Source organism: Cavia porcellus, unplaced genomic scaffold, assembly GCF_034190915.1.
Source record: "Cavia porcellus strain 051 isolate PalLab524CR breed Dunkin Hartley unplaced genomic scaffold, mCavPor4.1 scaffold_7, whole genome shotgun sequence".
Classification (NCBI taxonomy): domain Eukaryota; kingdom Metazoa; phylum Chordata; class Mammalia; order Rodentia; family Caviidae; genus Cavia; species Cavia porcellus.
In genome coordinates, this window is record NW_026947490.1 from 95,385,823 (window position 1) to 95,398,675 (window position 12,853).

Genomic DNA, 12,853 nt, shown 5'->3' on the forward strand with positions numbered 1-12,853 from the left:
AGCGTACAGGGTCCAAGTTTGTTTTAAAATAACCCAAAGAGCTGACAGACGGAGCTCCTGGAATTCTGCAGCTTGTGCTCGAGTCCACAGATGGGAAATTGCCGTCAGCTAAAGGGTGGTGCTATTACCACAGCCCGATGGCTGAAAGCCTTCAGAAAAAAATACCATCGGAGTTAATTAGCATTGGCCACAGGCTCTCGTGCTGTGCTGCAGGATTCGAAGAACTCAGATACTAAAAACACAATAAATAGTGCCGTGTCTAACTGCTAGTATCACCTTAAAAACGCAGATTATAAGGAAATAATTTTGCCTGTTAAATGAATATGCTTCGATGGCTGATCTACAGCCTTGAATCACTATGAAACATGAACGATGTTTTAAAATCAACAAAATACTGATGGCGCTTGAAATAGGAGCGATTTCATTTTACCTCTCTGATCTGCTTCATCCACAAATCTCTTCCAAGAAATTCCTGATGTAAAACCACAGGTGCTGAGTTTAGATTAAAAGTCGCGGACTCACTGGCCTTCTCTTTAATAAAAGGCTGGAGGTCAGAATGTATCTAGAAGGAGCAGTAAAAGAGTTACATCAGCGACGTGTGTGCACTCCAGGACCTGTTAGCCATGTTCACAAAGCTCCAGTTAGCACAGCGAAAAGTGAAGTTGTAGGAATGCAGCTTTAAAACGTATTTTAATAAACAGAGGACACTTTGGACGACTGACAGTCATCTCCAACGTTCTTCAGAGTTCATTTCCCTTCCTCCTCCTCCCCCTCTTCTTTTCTTCCCTCCCTCCTTAGGTGCAGGAGAGCAAACCAAAGGGGGCTCCACCACTTAACACATCCTTGGCCCCGTTCTTTTCTTTAGTTGATATTTTAAGTTTGAGGTAAGGATTTAGATAAAATGTAACAAATATAATTACTTAACAAACTATTATTTAATATAACATGCAAAAATTCATGCAATTATGTATATATTCCCGCTTATCAGCTATTAATGAATATTGGGAAAATAGATACTATTTTTAAAAATTTCAGATTATAGAGACAGAGAGAAAGAAAGACAGAGAGAGAGAGACACACACACAGAGAGACAGAGACATAGACAGAAGCAACACCACCTTTGGGCACTGTGTGTTATTTCATATGCCATTCAAATGAGTCAGTTATTAGAATTAAAGCTTTCAATTTTATTCACTATATTTCTAAATTTACTAACTTTCCATATTTATTTTACATAAGGGAATCCTGATGAAGATAACGGACAAATATTTGTCCGTTCCATGAACAGCAATATTACCTGTTGCTAACTGATGTGTATGCATGCCCTCAGGAGCCCTTCAGGTGGGCAGAAAAGGCAGCCTCCCAAGCACGGCTCACGTAGGTTGTGGCTTTCTGTCGCAATCGCACAGTACTGACCACACATGCTGCCTGCCTTACCTGACACTCACTGTCTATCACGCACAGATGTTAAACACATCACAAACACTTTCTGAGCCCGCAGCGCGGTGACAGGAGGGTGTGCACACGCACCTTGTGGCTCATGGCCACGTGCTTGCCGTAGCGGAACGCCGTGCCCTGCACCTCGGCACCGTGCCGCGCCAGCTCCATGGCAGCCTGGCAGCTCTTGGCCAGCAAGGCACAGTGGGAGAGAAAAGTCTGCTCCTTCCACGTGGATATGCCAATGTCGTCAGTGATGGCCTTTTCCTGAAAATGGAACAAAAGGCAAGACAAAAGGCTTGGTGGGTAATCTGTTTCTGTTTTTGGAGAGTAAAAGTTAAGAAAAGCACTATTCACACAGGTGGGCTCCTGCAACAAGACACAACTAAAAGATGCCAACCTTAGCTCTCCTTAAAAGAATGGGGAAGGCTGCTTTTTTAGGGTAATGGGGGAAAAGTGTGTTTTGATCTCAGGACCTTCTATTAAAATATATTCTATAGGACAAGCCAAAAAGCAGTGGCTCACCCCTCTAAATTCAATCACATTTGTTTTCACAGTAGTTCTTGAATGCTGAGTGGTATTTCAAAACACAAGAAGCCAACTGTGTTTAACTTACATGAAAGTGAAGCAATGGTCTTCTCTTATGCACAGCTAAACAGAAGAATCAACAAGGAGGTAACCCATTTTGATGGAATGATTGGCTTACAGAAGTCATGAAAGTTTAATCTGTTTCCCCCTCAAATCCATTTTATTTCAAAGAGAAAAATGGTTTATTCTGATAAGAAACAAGGTGATAAGGGAGGATATAAAATTGTAATTTAATTTTTTAAAGTATGAAAAGCACTGTAGTATCCATAAATAAGTATATACAAACCCCCTACCTCTAGCTTAGTGCTGTCCAACAGAATGTAGCCGGGCCTGGTTGCCCATGCCTGTATCCCAGCACTTGGGCGGCTGAGGCAGGAGGATTGTTGCAAGTTCGAAACCAGACTGAGCTACAAAGTGAGCTCAAGACCAGCCTGAACTGCAAAGTGAGACCCTGTCTCAAAAAGACAAAAAAACAAAACCACAACAAAGAAACCCAAACCAAACCAAAAAGAAATACAACGTAAGTCACATGTGCAACCTAATATTTTCCAGTTAAAGGAGTAAGTGACAGCAATTTTTTTTTCCTTTCCTGTGCTGGAGAGCAAATGCAGCGCTTTGTACATTGTAGGCAAGCACTCTGCTGCTGAGCTATACTGTCGTCTTAGAGCTCTGAATCAGCTCTCGAGAAGGATCCATTTCAGTCAGGCGTGAGGCCTGGTCCTGCAGTTCAGCACTGAGGCCAGCCTGGGTTGCACAGTGAGTTCAAGGTCAGCCTAACTGCATAAGAAGACCCTATGATGGGGCTGGGGATTTAGCTCAGCGGCATAAGCGCCTGCCTTGCAAGCAGGCAGTCTCGAGTTCGATCCCCTGTACCGATAAAAAAAGAAAAAGAAAAAAAAAAAATTAAAAAAAAAAAGAAGACCCTGTGTTTCCTTTTTTTCTCTCTCTGTTTTTGGTACCGGGGATCGAACTCAATGACCTCACGCTTGCCAGGCAGATGCTTACCCTGCTGAGCTAAATCTCTGGCCCAAGACGCTCTCTTAAACAAACAAACAAAGACACATTTTATCTATCCTAATAATCCAAACGATATCAACATCTAATCAATACAAAATTGTGAATTATTCTACGTTCTTCTTTGTACTCCGTTTTTGAAATCCGTGTGTATTTACAGTGCAAACATCCAACAGCCATAGTTCAAGTGCTCAACCCTGGGCAGTCGGCTGTACCCAGTGGGCTCTCTGAGGCTGAAGGATGGAACAGAATTACAGGAAAAGGTTCTCACAGTGTTCCTTTGAAACCGGAAACCATCTAAGACTCACCCAGAAGGGTTAACTGACCCCAGCACTTTTCTTGTTGTGCTCATAGGATACATTTTTTTCTTCTACCACTATTTGAAGACAAAATGCCACATACTAAGGAGAATTTGGGCAGGTCCCACTGAAAGGCCGCTCAGATGCAGCCGCGCTGCTCTAGCCGTGTGGAAGGGAGTCTCCTGCCTGCCAGTCAAGGGCAGCTCTCAGCGCAGTCCGACCAAGGCTCTGAGCACAGACACAGTTCCACTAACAGCAAGCAACGGCTGTAAATAGGTAAGGTAGCGCTGGAACAGTAAGCCATGAGGGAGAGGAACGGTGCAGGCATTTAAGACCCACTTTATGGAATAGGAGGTATAAATGACAGAATGTTGAACCTTAGAATTTGAGAATGTACTTTAAAGTATTACAGTAATAAATCCTATTAATAAGCTTTAGGAAGGCCATATTACCTTTATACTAAAGATACACTTAATAAAAATCAACGCCTACTCTTTTTTTTTGTTTTTTTTTGGCTTTTTCGTTTTTATCAGTACCAGGGATCGAACTCACGACTGCCTGCTTTCAAGACAGGCACTTATGCCGCTGAGCTAAACCCCCAGCCCCTCAACACCTATTCTTTATGAGAAAAAAAGAGTAAAGTAAGAACCCATGTGTATTTCTTTAACATGAGAGGAGGGAGCGAGAGAGAGAACTGAAAGCCAGCACATATTTTATTAAGAAACGTAAGACCTTTTCACTAAGATAAGGAATAAGACAGAGGTGCACACAACACCTGTGCTATTTAACACTGAAATGGAAGAGCCAGAGAGAGGCAACGGAGATTGGCAAGTTCATCTCTATCTGAAGGCACACGACTGCACATGGGAAAACCAAAAGATTCAACTAAAAAACTACCTTAAATAAGAAAGTGACCAAGTACAGCGTGTAACTCAGTAATTTATAATTAACACCAAAACCATATTAACCTAGCTTTCATACATAAAGACTAATCACAAAGTTGCCACAAACAGGGTCTTCTCTTCCATTTTTTTTTTACAAAAAGAAAGATTAAAAAGCTGAGAATAAACCTGATATATGTAAAACTAATATGAAAAAATATTAAGACCTTGGAGGAACAAACCATCTTGATAGAATATCATGTTCAAAAGACAGTAAGACCTATCCCAATAAAGTTACTCCAACAAAACTAACACCTTCCCCCCAAGTTGGGTCTAAAGTTCATGTGGAAAAATAAATAAGAATAATAGAGAAAACCCTGGAAAAGGAGGAGCAAGGTGCTACACTGTGCCTGGGTGAAGGGGTGGGTACGAAGGTCCAGTCTGGCCCAGCCTGTGGACACTGTAGACTCCACCAAGCCCTGGACGCTAGCCGGCTGTGGGGTGCACCCCTGTGATCCTACGCCCCGAGACTGAGAACTTGGTGACTTAGTGTGCCCCTGTCTCAAAATGAAAACAAGGGGCTGGAGATTTAGCTCAGTGGCATAAGCACCTGCCTTACAAGCAGGCAGTCGTGAGTTCGATCCCCGGTACCGATAAAAACGAAAAAGACAAAAAAAAAAAAAAAAAAAAGAAAACAAAGGAAGGGCTGGGGATGCACCTCAGCGTAAAGGCCATGGGTGATCGCCAGGACAAACAAACAGCCCTCCCAACCAACCAGCCGAGCAACACACAAAACAAAACGAAAACAGAAATATACTTGTAGGCCCAGTGTGGTGGTGCAACCTGTAATCTCAGTTTTCAGGAGGCTCAGGCAAGAGGACTGCCATGAGTTCAAGGCCATCCTGAAATGCATAGCAAGACCCCGTGTTAAAAACTACACACACGGGGTTGGGGGTTTAGCTCAGTGGCATAAGTGCGCCTGCCTTACAAGCAGGCAGTTGTGAGTTCAATCCCCAGTACCGATAAACACACACACACACACACACACACATTTCATAGACAAACAGTGGAACAAAACAGAAAGTCCAAATAGATATTATAATAATGAAAGGGAAAGAAAGTACTCAAAAGGAGAGAACAACTTGTAGGCATACACACACATTTATGTGTGTTTAAATGTGCAAGACAGATAACCATACTACTAATGCTCTGTTAGTTCATCAAAAAGAATAGTTTGTGCTGTCATTGAACAGTTTGACTGTTCAATTTTTATGCTTTGATTTTATAACTTGAATAACTACTTCTAAGATAACAATGTGCAATATATTAACTAATGTTGATTTCATACTGTTATTTTTTTTGAAATTCTGTATTATTTACTTTTTTTCTGTTTTACTTAAAAAAGAAAAAAAAAAAAAAAAGAAAATCCAAAAAGCAACTAAGCTACATATAGGAAGATACTATATTTTAGGGAAAAGTGGAACACTTCAGTAAATAGGGCTGGTACTGTTTCCTCGAAAGACTTGTGTGGAAACAAGTAAAATCTGATTTGTGTTTCACACTACTTACCAGGAAGAACTCCAAGCGGCAAAAACAAAAGCAAAACCACTAGTCAGGGGTGGTGGCTCACGCCTGTAATCCCAGCACTCGGGAGGCTGAGGCAGGAGGATCGTTGTGAGTTTGAGACCAGCCTGGGCTACAAAGTGAGCTCAAGGCCAGCCTGAACTGCATCGTGAGACTCTGTCTCAAAAAGACAAAAAAAAAAAAAAAAAAAAAAAAAGCAAAACTACCACAAAGCCGTAAGCAAGGTTAGGAGATTATCATAAGAAAAAAACAAAAAAATACCCACCCAAAACCCCAAAAACCAAGCGAGTGGCCCTCCCTGCACTCCCCTTCACACAGAGGTCCACATTCTAATCCTGAGACCTGTGACTGTCACCTTTATGGCGAAAAGGATGCAGCCGGTGTGGGTAAACTCAGGATTTTGGGATGAGGGAGAGACCAGGTAAGCAGCAGATAGTCACAGGGGTCTCTGCGAGAGGCAGGCATCCTGCCGAGTCAGAAAAGGTCAAGAACGACAGAAGGAGGAGGAGTTTGACGCTCTGCTGCTGGGTTTGAAGAAGGGCAGAGGAATGCAGGTGATACCCAGGAGGAGGGGACATCCTCGGAGTGTTTCCAAAAGGAACACGACCCCGCCACCATCTTGATTCTGTGACCTCTGACCAACTGGAAAAATCCCCACTTCCCCAAGCTTCATTCTTACTGTAGGGGCCATGCAGGGACTGGCCTCTCCAACCTGGCTGGGGAAGGGGAACCAGGTGGAAATTTTGCCATATGCATAAAATTATAAACGCATCGCCGTTTGACTCAGCAATCCCACATTTAGGAATTAAAGTCACAGGTTACACACGGTGAAATGGAACATGCACAGGGTTAGTCTATAGTTCCTCCAGTTTCCAGAGCGATCTTTTAAAAACATAAAGCAGAGCTGGGCGTGGCAGGGTATGTCTGTAATCCCAGCATTCGGGAGGCAGAGGCAGGAGGATTGCTGTGATTTCGAGGCCAACCTGGGCTACATAGTGAGACTGTCTCAAAAAAACAGCAAAACAAATAAAGCCAAACCAAAACAAAAAACAACAAAGAAAGCCAGAACCACACTGGCCTCTAAGAGGTTTCTCCAGCATCTGAGGCACTTCCTCCGTGACCCCCCTGTCCCCTCTGGGGAGGCTGCCAGGCCCTCCCAGGGTGCTAACACAGCAGGAATCCCATGGCTTTCCGGTCTCTCTGCAAATTTCAGAGCATCTTGGATAGTCGGCTTCCCCGCTCCATTCTTTTTCCTGTCTCTTCATCTTGCTTTAAACATTTCTCCACACAAAAAACTCTCATGTGTCTGTTTAATGGTTTATTGTCTGTCTCCTTCACTAGGATATAAACTCATGAAAACCAGAACTTTAAAACAAAACAAGACAGCCCAGGGCTTTGTTCTGACCTCAACTGCATGGAGGCCGTGTATTTAGGTGGGTGTGTTTTTGTGTCTTTATTTCACAGGCTCATATTCCTGGGCAGAGCTGGCACCCAGCCCAGCACCCCAGCTCCCTGCCCACCCCACCTCTGGACCGTCTTCCCCTGCCAGGAGGCTGAGCTCGTGCCTCCCTGTTCCTGTTTACTTTAGGTGACTATATCAGCAGCAAACACAGTGCGCTATTTAGGCAATATTTACTGAACGTTTTACCTTCTGTTCATCTATGTCTCTTCTAGTTCCCTCTATGCTATTTTGGTTATAACAAGTAGTTGAAATGACTTTTTTCTTTTATTTGGTGGCACTGGCCCTTGCACATGCTAGGCAAGCACTCTACCGTTAAACTCCATCCCCGGCCCGAAATCACTGACCTTTAATGCTTTCTCCTGCCCACGGAATAAGATAAACTTTATAGCATATTTAAGGTCTTCTTTTTTTTGTAGTACTTCTGGGGATTGAACCCAGGACATTCCCACTGACTTATATCCCCAGCCCCTTTTAAAATTTTTAATTATGAGGCAGGGTCAGGCTCGGTTGTTAAATTGCCCAGGCTGGGGTTGAATTTGCAAATTTTCCTGCCTCCAGAAATTTTCCTGCCTCCAGAAGGCTGGGATTGCAAACGCGCACCCCCATGCCCAATCGAGGCCTTCCTTTTTGCAGTGGCAGGCAACACGGTTTAGCCCCATTTCTCACCTAGTATATCCCACGTGAGGCCTGCATTTCAGTTACACGGGACAATTGGTTATTTGTTGAATAAAATACGTGCTATCATATTATCGTGACTTTAAACTTTCTCTTAGAAAGGGATATTGTTTCCTTGTATTCCCTATCCAGACACTGTATATAACCACTATCACTTTGTTTGATAAATATTTTCCTTTTGACAAATGTTATTTCTATCTCAACATAGCCCTTCGTTGTCTGTGTGGCGAGATCTTTATGCATTTCTCTAAAGGCTGGCCTTACTCACTTTTGTATGTTCTAATTACTTAGGCCATATTTAAGTTCCAACAGCTGTGTGCTAAATGAACATAACCATGCTTACCCATTGTTAAGTAGCTGTGTGTTTTCTTCTGGTAAAATTTAAAAGCGAATGTGTAGATATCTCCATAGAATGGCACGCTGTTTATTTATTTTTGAAGAGAGTATAGTTCAGGCTGGCCTTGAGCTCATGGTGATTCTCCTGCCTCCGCCTCCCTGGCGCTAGGATTACAGGCTGGATGGCACGCTCTTTAGCAATGCAAATAATGGACTATTGATACGTGCTACGCCATGGGAGAACCTCAAATTATGCTAGTGAAAGAAGCCAGTCCAAAAGATAAGGTACTCTGGATGATTCTACTTTGATGTCACATGGAGATTAGCGGTTTCCTAGGGCTACAGGTGGAGACTGTAAATGGGCATCAGGTACAGGAGTGTGTGTGAAAATGTCCTAAAAATGATTTACGTTGATCACTGTATCAGTCACTTGATAGCTACTAAAAATGACTGAATTATATAATGGAAGATGGTGAATTTGATATCTATTATAGTAGAGATCCAGAATTTCCTCAAAGAGCTCACTGTGCTGATTCTCGGCTGGCAGTGGGCTTTGGGGAAGCCACTGGGCCACGGGGGCTCCCACGTCATCAGCGTGTTCAGCTCTCCTGAGGTGCCCGTGACGCTGTTACCGGGAGCCGGGTGGAGGACTCTACCTGGCCCCGGGCCCCTGGCTCCTGGTCTTTTCTCCTCTCTCTGATCCCTGGCTGGCATGTGTGAGCAGCTGTCCTCCCCCACGCTTGCCACAAGGATGCTTCTGCCTCCTTCGGGCTCCAGATCAGTGGAGCCAGCTAACCATGGCCTAACAGCTCTGAAATTGTGACCCAAAATGAGTTCTTCCTTCCCTTAAAGTGTTTTTTTTTTTTTTTTGAGACAAGCTCTCACTATGTAGTTCAGGCTAGCTTTGAACTCACTATTCAGCCTACATTGAATTCATAGTGATCCTCTTTTTTTTTTTTCCACCAGGGATCTAACTCATGACCACGTACTTGCAAGGCAGGTGGCTCATGCTGCTGAGCTAAATACCCGGCCCCATCGTGATCCTCTTGTCTCAGCCTCCCCAGTGTGTACCACCACACCCAACATTTGCCAGGTATTTTGTCAAAATAACAAAAATCTTAACATAATGCATGAACTACATCTCAATCAAGTTGTTCAGAAAGAAAAAACTAACGGGGATAGAGTTTACATTTCTTTATCTCAAATGCTTATACGAACATTTAAAAATTTATAGGTCTGTCATTTAACTTTTGATGGTTTATACACTATTCTCATGCAAACCTTCGCTGAGGTTCTACCGTGGGTCAGGGTCTCTGAAAAAGAAATTTAGACCCAAAGATTAATAGATAATTTATCCTCAAGATGCTCACAGTCCAGGGGAAGAATGTGTATGTCAACTGTCAAAAGACAATTATCAAAATTAACAAATGTATCCAATTATCAAAAATTCAATTTTGTTCATTATATATTTCTTACTGAGATGTAGATATTTTATTACTCATCAGTCTGACATTTTAAATTATACAAGTAATAAAAAAATTAGGGAATTCAGATAACCAAGAAACAATTAAATTTATAGTCCCCTGAAATCTACTGCCATAAGTTAATTTGACCATAAATTAATAATTCTGTTCCTAAGTTAATTAGAAACATTATTCCCTCAACATTAAAACATTACTTATTATGAACTTGGCTATTAATAAAACAGAATCCCCCTCATTTCTGTGTGTTTCCCACTATGAGAACACGTGTGGTAAACTGAGACCACACTTGATTACAAAGGAAAAGCTGAAGTACAATTGTAAAATAGAGAAGCTGGTATAAAGCCACACTCATGCCTCCTGTTTTCAATAGTATTTGAGATTTTTTTTGGTACGGGGATCGAACTTACAACCACGCACTTGCCAGGCAGGCGCTTACGCTGCTGAGCTAAATTCCTGGCCCCACTTGAGAATTTTTTGACAGGTTCTTACTGTGCAGCCCAGGCTGGCCTCAAACTCATGGTGATCCTCCTGCCTCAGTCTCCCAAATGCTGGGATTACAGGCCTGTGCTACCACGCTCAGCCAGTGTTTGCGACTGAACCCACAGTTTTGTACAGGCGAGGTAAACAGCCTACCACTGAGCTGCATCCCCACCCGAGAACCACAGCTAAGGCTCTATCTTTAGATGTCAGACACTATGGTGTCTTGGTTCACAAGCTTCATGATTCTCAAACCGAACCGGAGAACTGAAGCAAATATCCCATAAGGTCAACACGGAGCCTGACCACGGTGTATAGAATCGGTGGGCAATGGGTAAATGCAGCCTGACTAAATAGGATTTAGAAAGAGCACCCAGTTATAAGTGTGCAGCTTTTACTGAAGATTTTTTTGTATCTAAAAAGAGGGTGCATTCAATGACTATTTGCTTTTGACAAAATTTCCTTTTTTCAGGGACATAACATATATGACACACTTGTATGTCAACATACTTAACGAATCATTGTAGGAGAGTATGTTAATTCAGAAAAATGTAGCTGAATCTGTCTTTTTTTTTTTGCTCAAATAAGATGGGTTCAAGTAGCCCAGGAAAAACTCTGAAGCCTCTAAAGTGACGTCCTCCTGACACAGAGGCCCTGGTGTTAACCTCAGACCCAACACGCTGCTCTATGGTTTCACCGTCTGGGAGACATGTACTTCGTGGTGCTTTTCCGTGGTGGGGAGACATTTGTGCAGATCTGTTCAGAAGAGACGGAAGTGCGTTTGTGTCAGTGACTGTGTGAGATTAAAGGCCACGGACACACAGACAAACTGGCCTGGGAAGATGTAAAAAGCTCAGCAAGAGCCTGCTGGACCAAACTGCTGCTTTCAAATGAACGGAAAGGAAGAGTTACAGAAACTCAGCCCTGGGCTCTTGGCGGACTAAAATGACCTTTTAAAAAAGTATACAGGCCGGGCATGGTGGCTCATGCCTGTAATCCCAGCACTCGGGAGGCTGAGATGGGAGGATCCTTCCAAGTTCGAGACCAGCCTGGGTTACAAAGTGAGCTCAAGGCCAGCCTGAAGCACATAGGGAGACCCCGTCTCAAAGAAGACAAAAAAAAAAAAAAAAGTATACAGATGGGCCGGGATATAGCTCAGTGCACAGCACCTGATTGGCATGTGCAAGGTCAGAGTTCAATTTCCAGTACAAAAAAAGGTATGTAGCTATGTTCTGTAGTTAAAGTAAGCGTGTACCAAGCGTGTGAGGACCCCACACATACACACAGTTTGCAACTTCCTGTTTTCACGCGCCCTACTTCAGATTCGTTTTCTGGGCCACTATCTTTACAAACACGTCCAAAATTTGGGCTGTGGAAGTGAGCAGATCTCTTCAAGGCCATATATCAATCTGCCCTAGCCCTTGCTAGGGACTGAACCAGGGGCTCCCACAGGTAAACAAGCACTCTAGCACTAAGCTAAATCCCTAGGCCTTGCATTGCATTATTCTAAATGCTTGCTTTATGTTGCCATGTTCAACTATTTTGAGAAGCTAAGCAAGACAGCCAATAGAGTTTACCGGCCTTATTTAAAAAAATAAAAAGATAGTACAGAGGCTGGGGATGTAGCTCAGCGCGTTTGGCAAGTGCAAGGTCGTGAGTTCGATCCCTTGGTCCACACACACACACACACACAGTACAGAACATTTTCTTTCTTTCTTTTTTTTTTGTCTTTTTGAGACAGGATCTCTCTATGCAGTTCAGGCTGGCCTCGAACTCACAACAATCCTTCCTGCCTCAACCTCCCAAGTGCTGGAATTATAGGAGTGAGCCACCACGCCCGGCTTGAAAAATTTTCAATAAATCTATTTAGGGATTAGGAGGAAGCAAGGAGAATGGAGTTTGTATTTCCTGGAAGCTAATTAACGATACATTCACATTATTTATCACACCAGCCCCCACCCTGAATCTTAACATTTATGGTAGTAGGTAAAGAGATTTCAAGAACATATTGTAACTAGGACGAGGCACTTGTAAGTGGCAAACACTAGTCTTTGATGTATAGGAAGAGGATTCTACTTTGCTTAACACAGAAATACATGCAATGCTTACTATCTTTCATGGTTTGAAAAGTAGGTTATGTTTATGAATAAATGATGTAGGTTATAATGTATCAAAGAGCATTTAAGGCAATAAATTAAGCCTTTTAGTAACAGCTATTGAAGAGACACAGAAGCATATAAGCAAAAGGACTAGAAAGAGCAGATATGCTGAATATGTTTTCATATCTCATGGGAAGAAGACAAAAAGCATAGCATTTTAACATGATGAAACAGGATGAAACGATTTGCTTTGTATTTATGTAAATTACGGAAAAACTAAAAAGATGTAAATTGAATAATGGGGCCAGGTATTTAGCTCAGTGGCGTAAGCACCTGCCTGGCAAGTATGAGGTTGTGAATTCGATTCCTGGTACCACCACCAAAAAAAAAAAAAAAAAGATGTAAGCTGAAATTCAAAGCCGGGCATGGTGACCCACACCTGTAATCCCAGCACTTGGGAGGCTGAGGCAGGAGGATCATTTCGAGTTCGAGACCAACCTGGGCTACAGAGTGAGCC

General features: G+C 42.8%; 1 protein-coding gene across 7 annotated transcripts in view; it reads right to left on the bottom strand.

Moving 5' to 3' along the window:
• Pdss2 (decaprenyl diphosphate synthase subunit 2) overlaps positions 1 to 12,853 on the bottom strand; it is a 279,546-nt gene that overhangs the window by 57,521 nt on the left and 209,172 nt on the right. For 6 of the 7 annotated variants that reach the window (XR_010048980.1, XM_063253957.1, XM_063253955.1 and 3 more), the window contains 2 exons: positions 1,531 to 1,704; positions 431 to 562 (listed from right to left, as the gene is read on the bottom strand). Coding sequence is in view for 5 of the 7 variants with exons in the window: in XM_063253957.1 (XP_063110027.1) it covers positions 431 to 562; positions 1,531 to 1,704 (306 nt within the window). In the remaining 2 variants the exon portion in view is untranslated. Of the gene's footprint in view, positions 1 to 430; positions 563 to 1,530; positions 1,705 to 12,853 lie in introns of those variants that run through there. The other variant, XM_063253959.1, reaches the window with a different exon arrangement.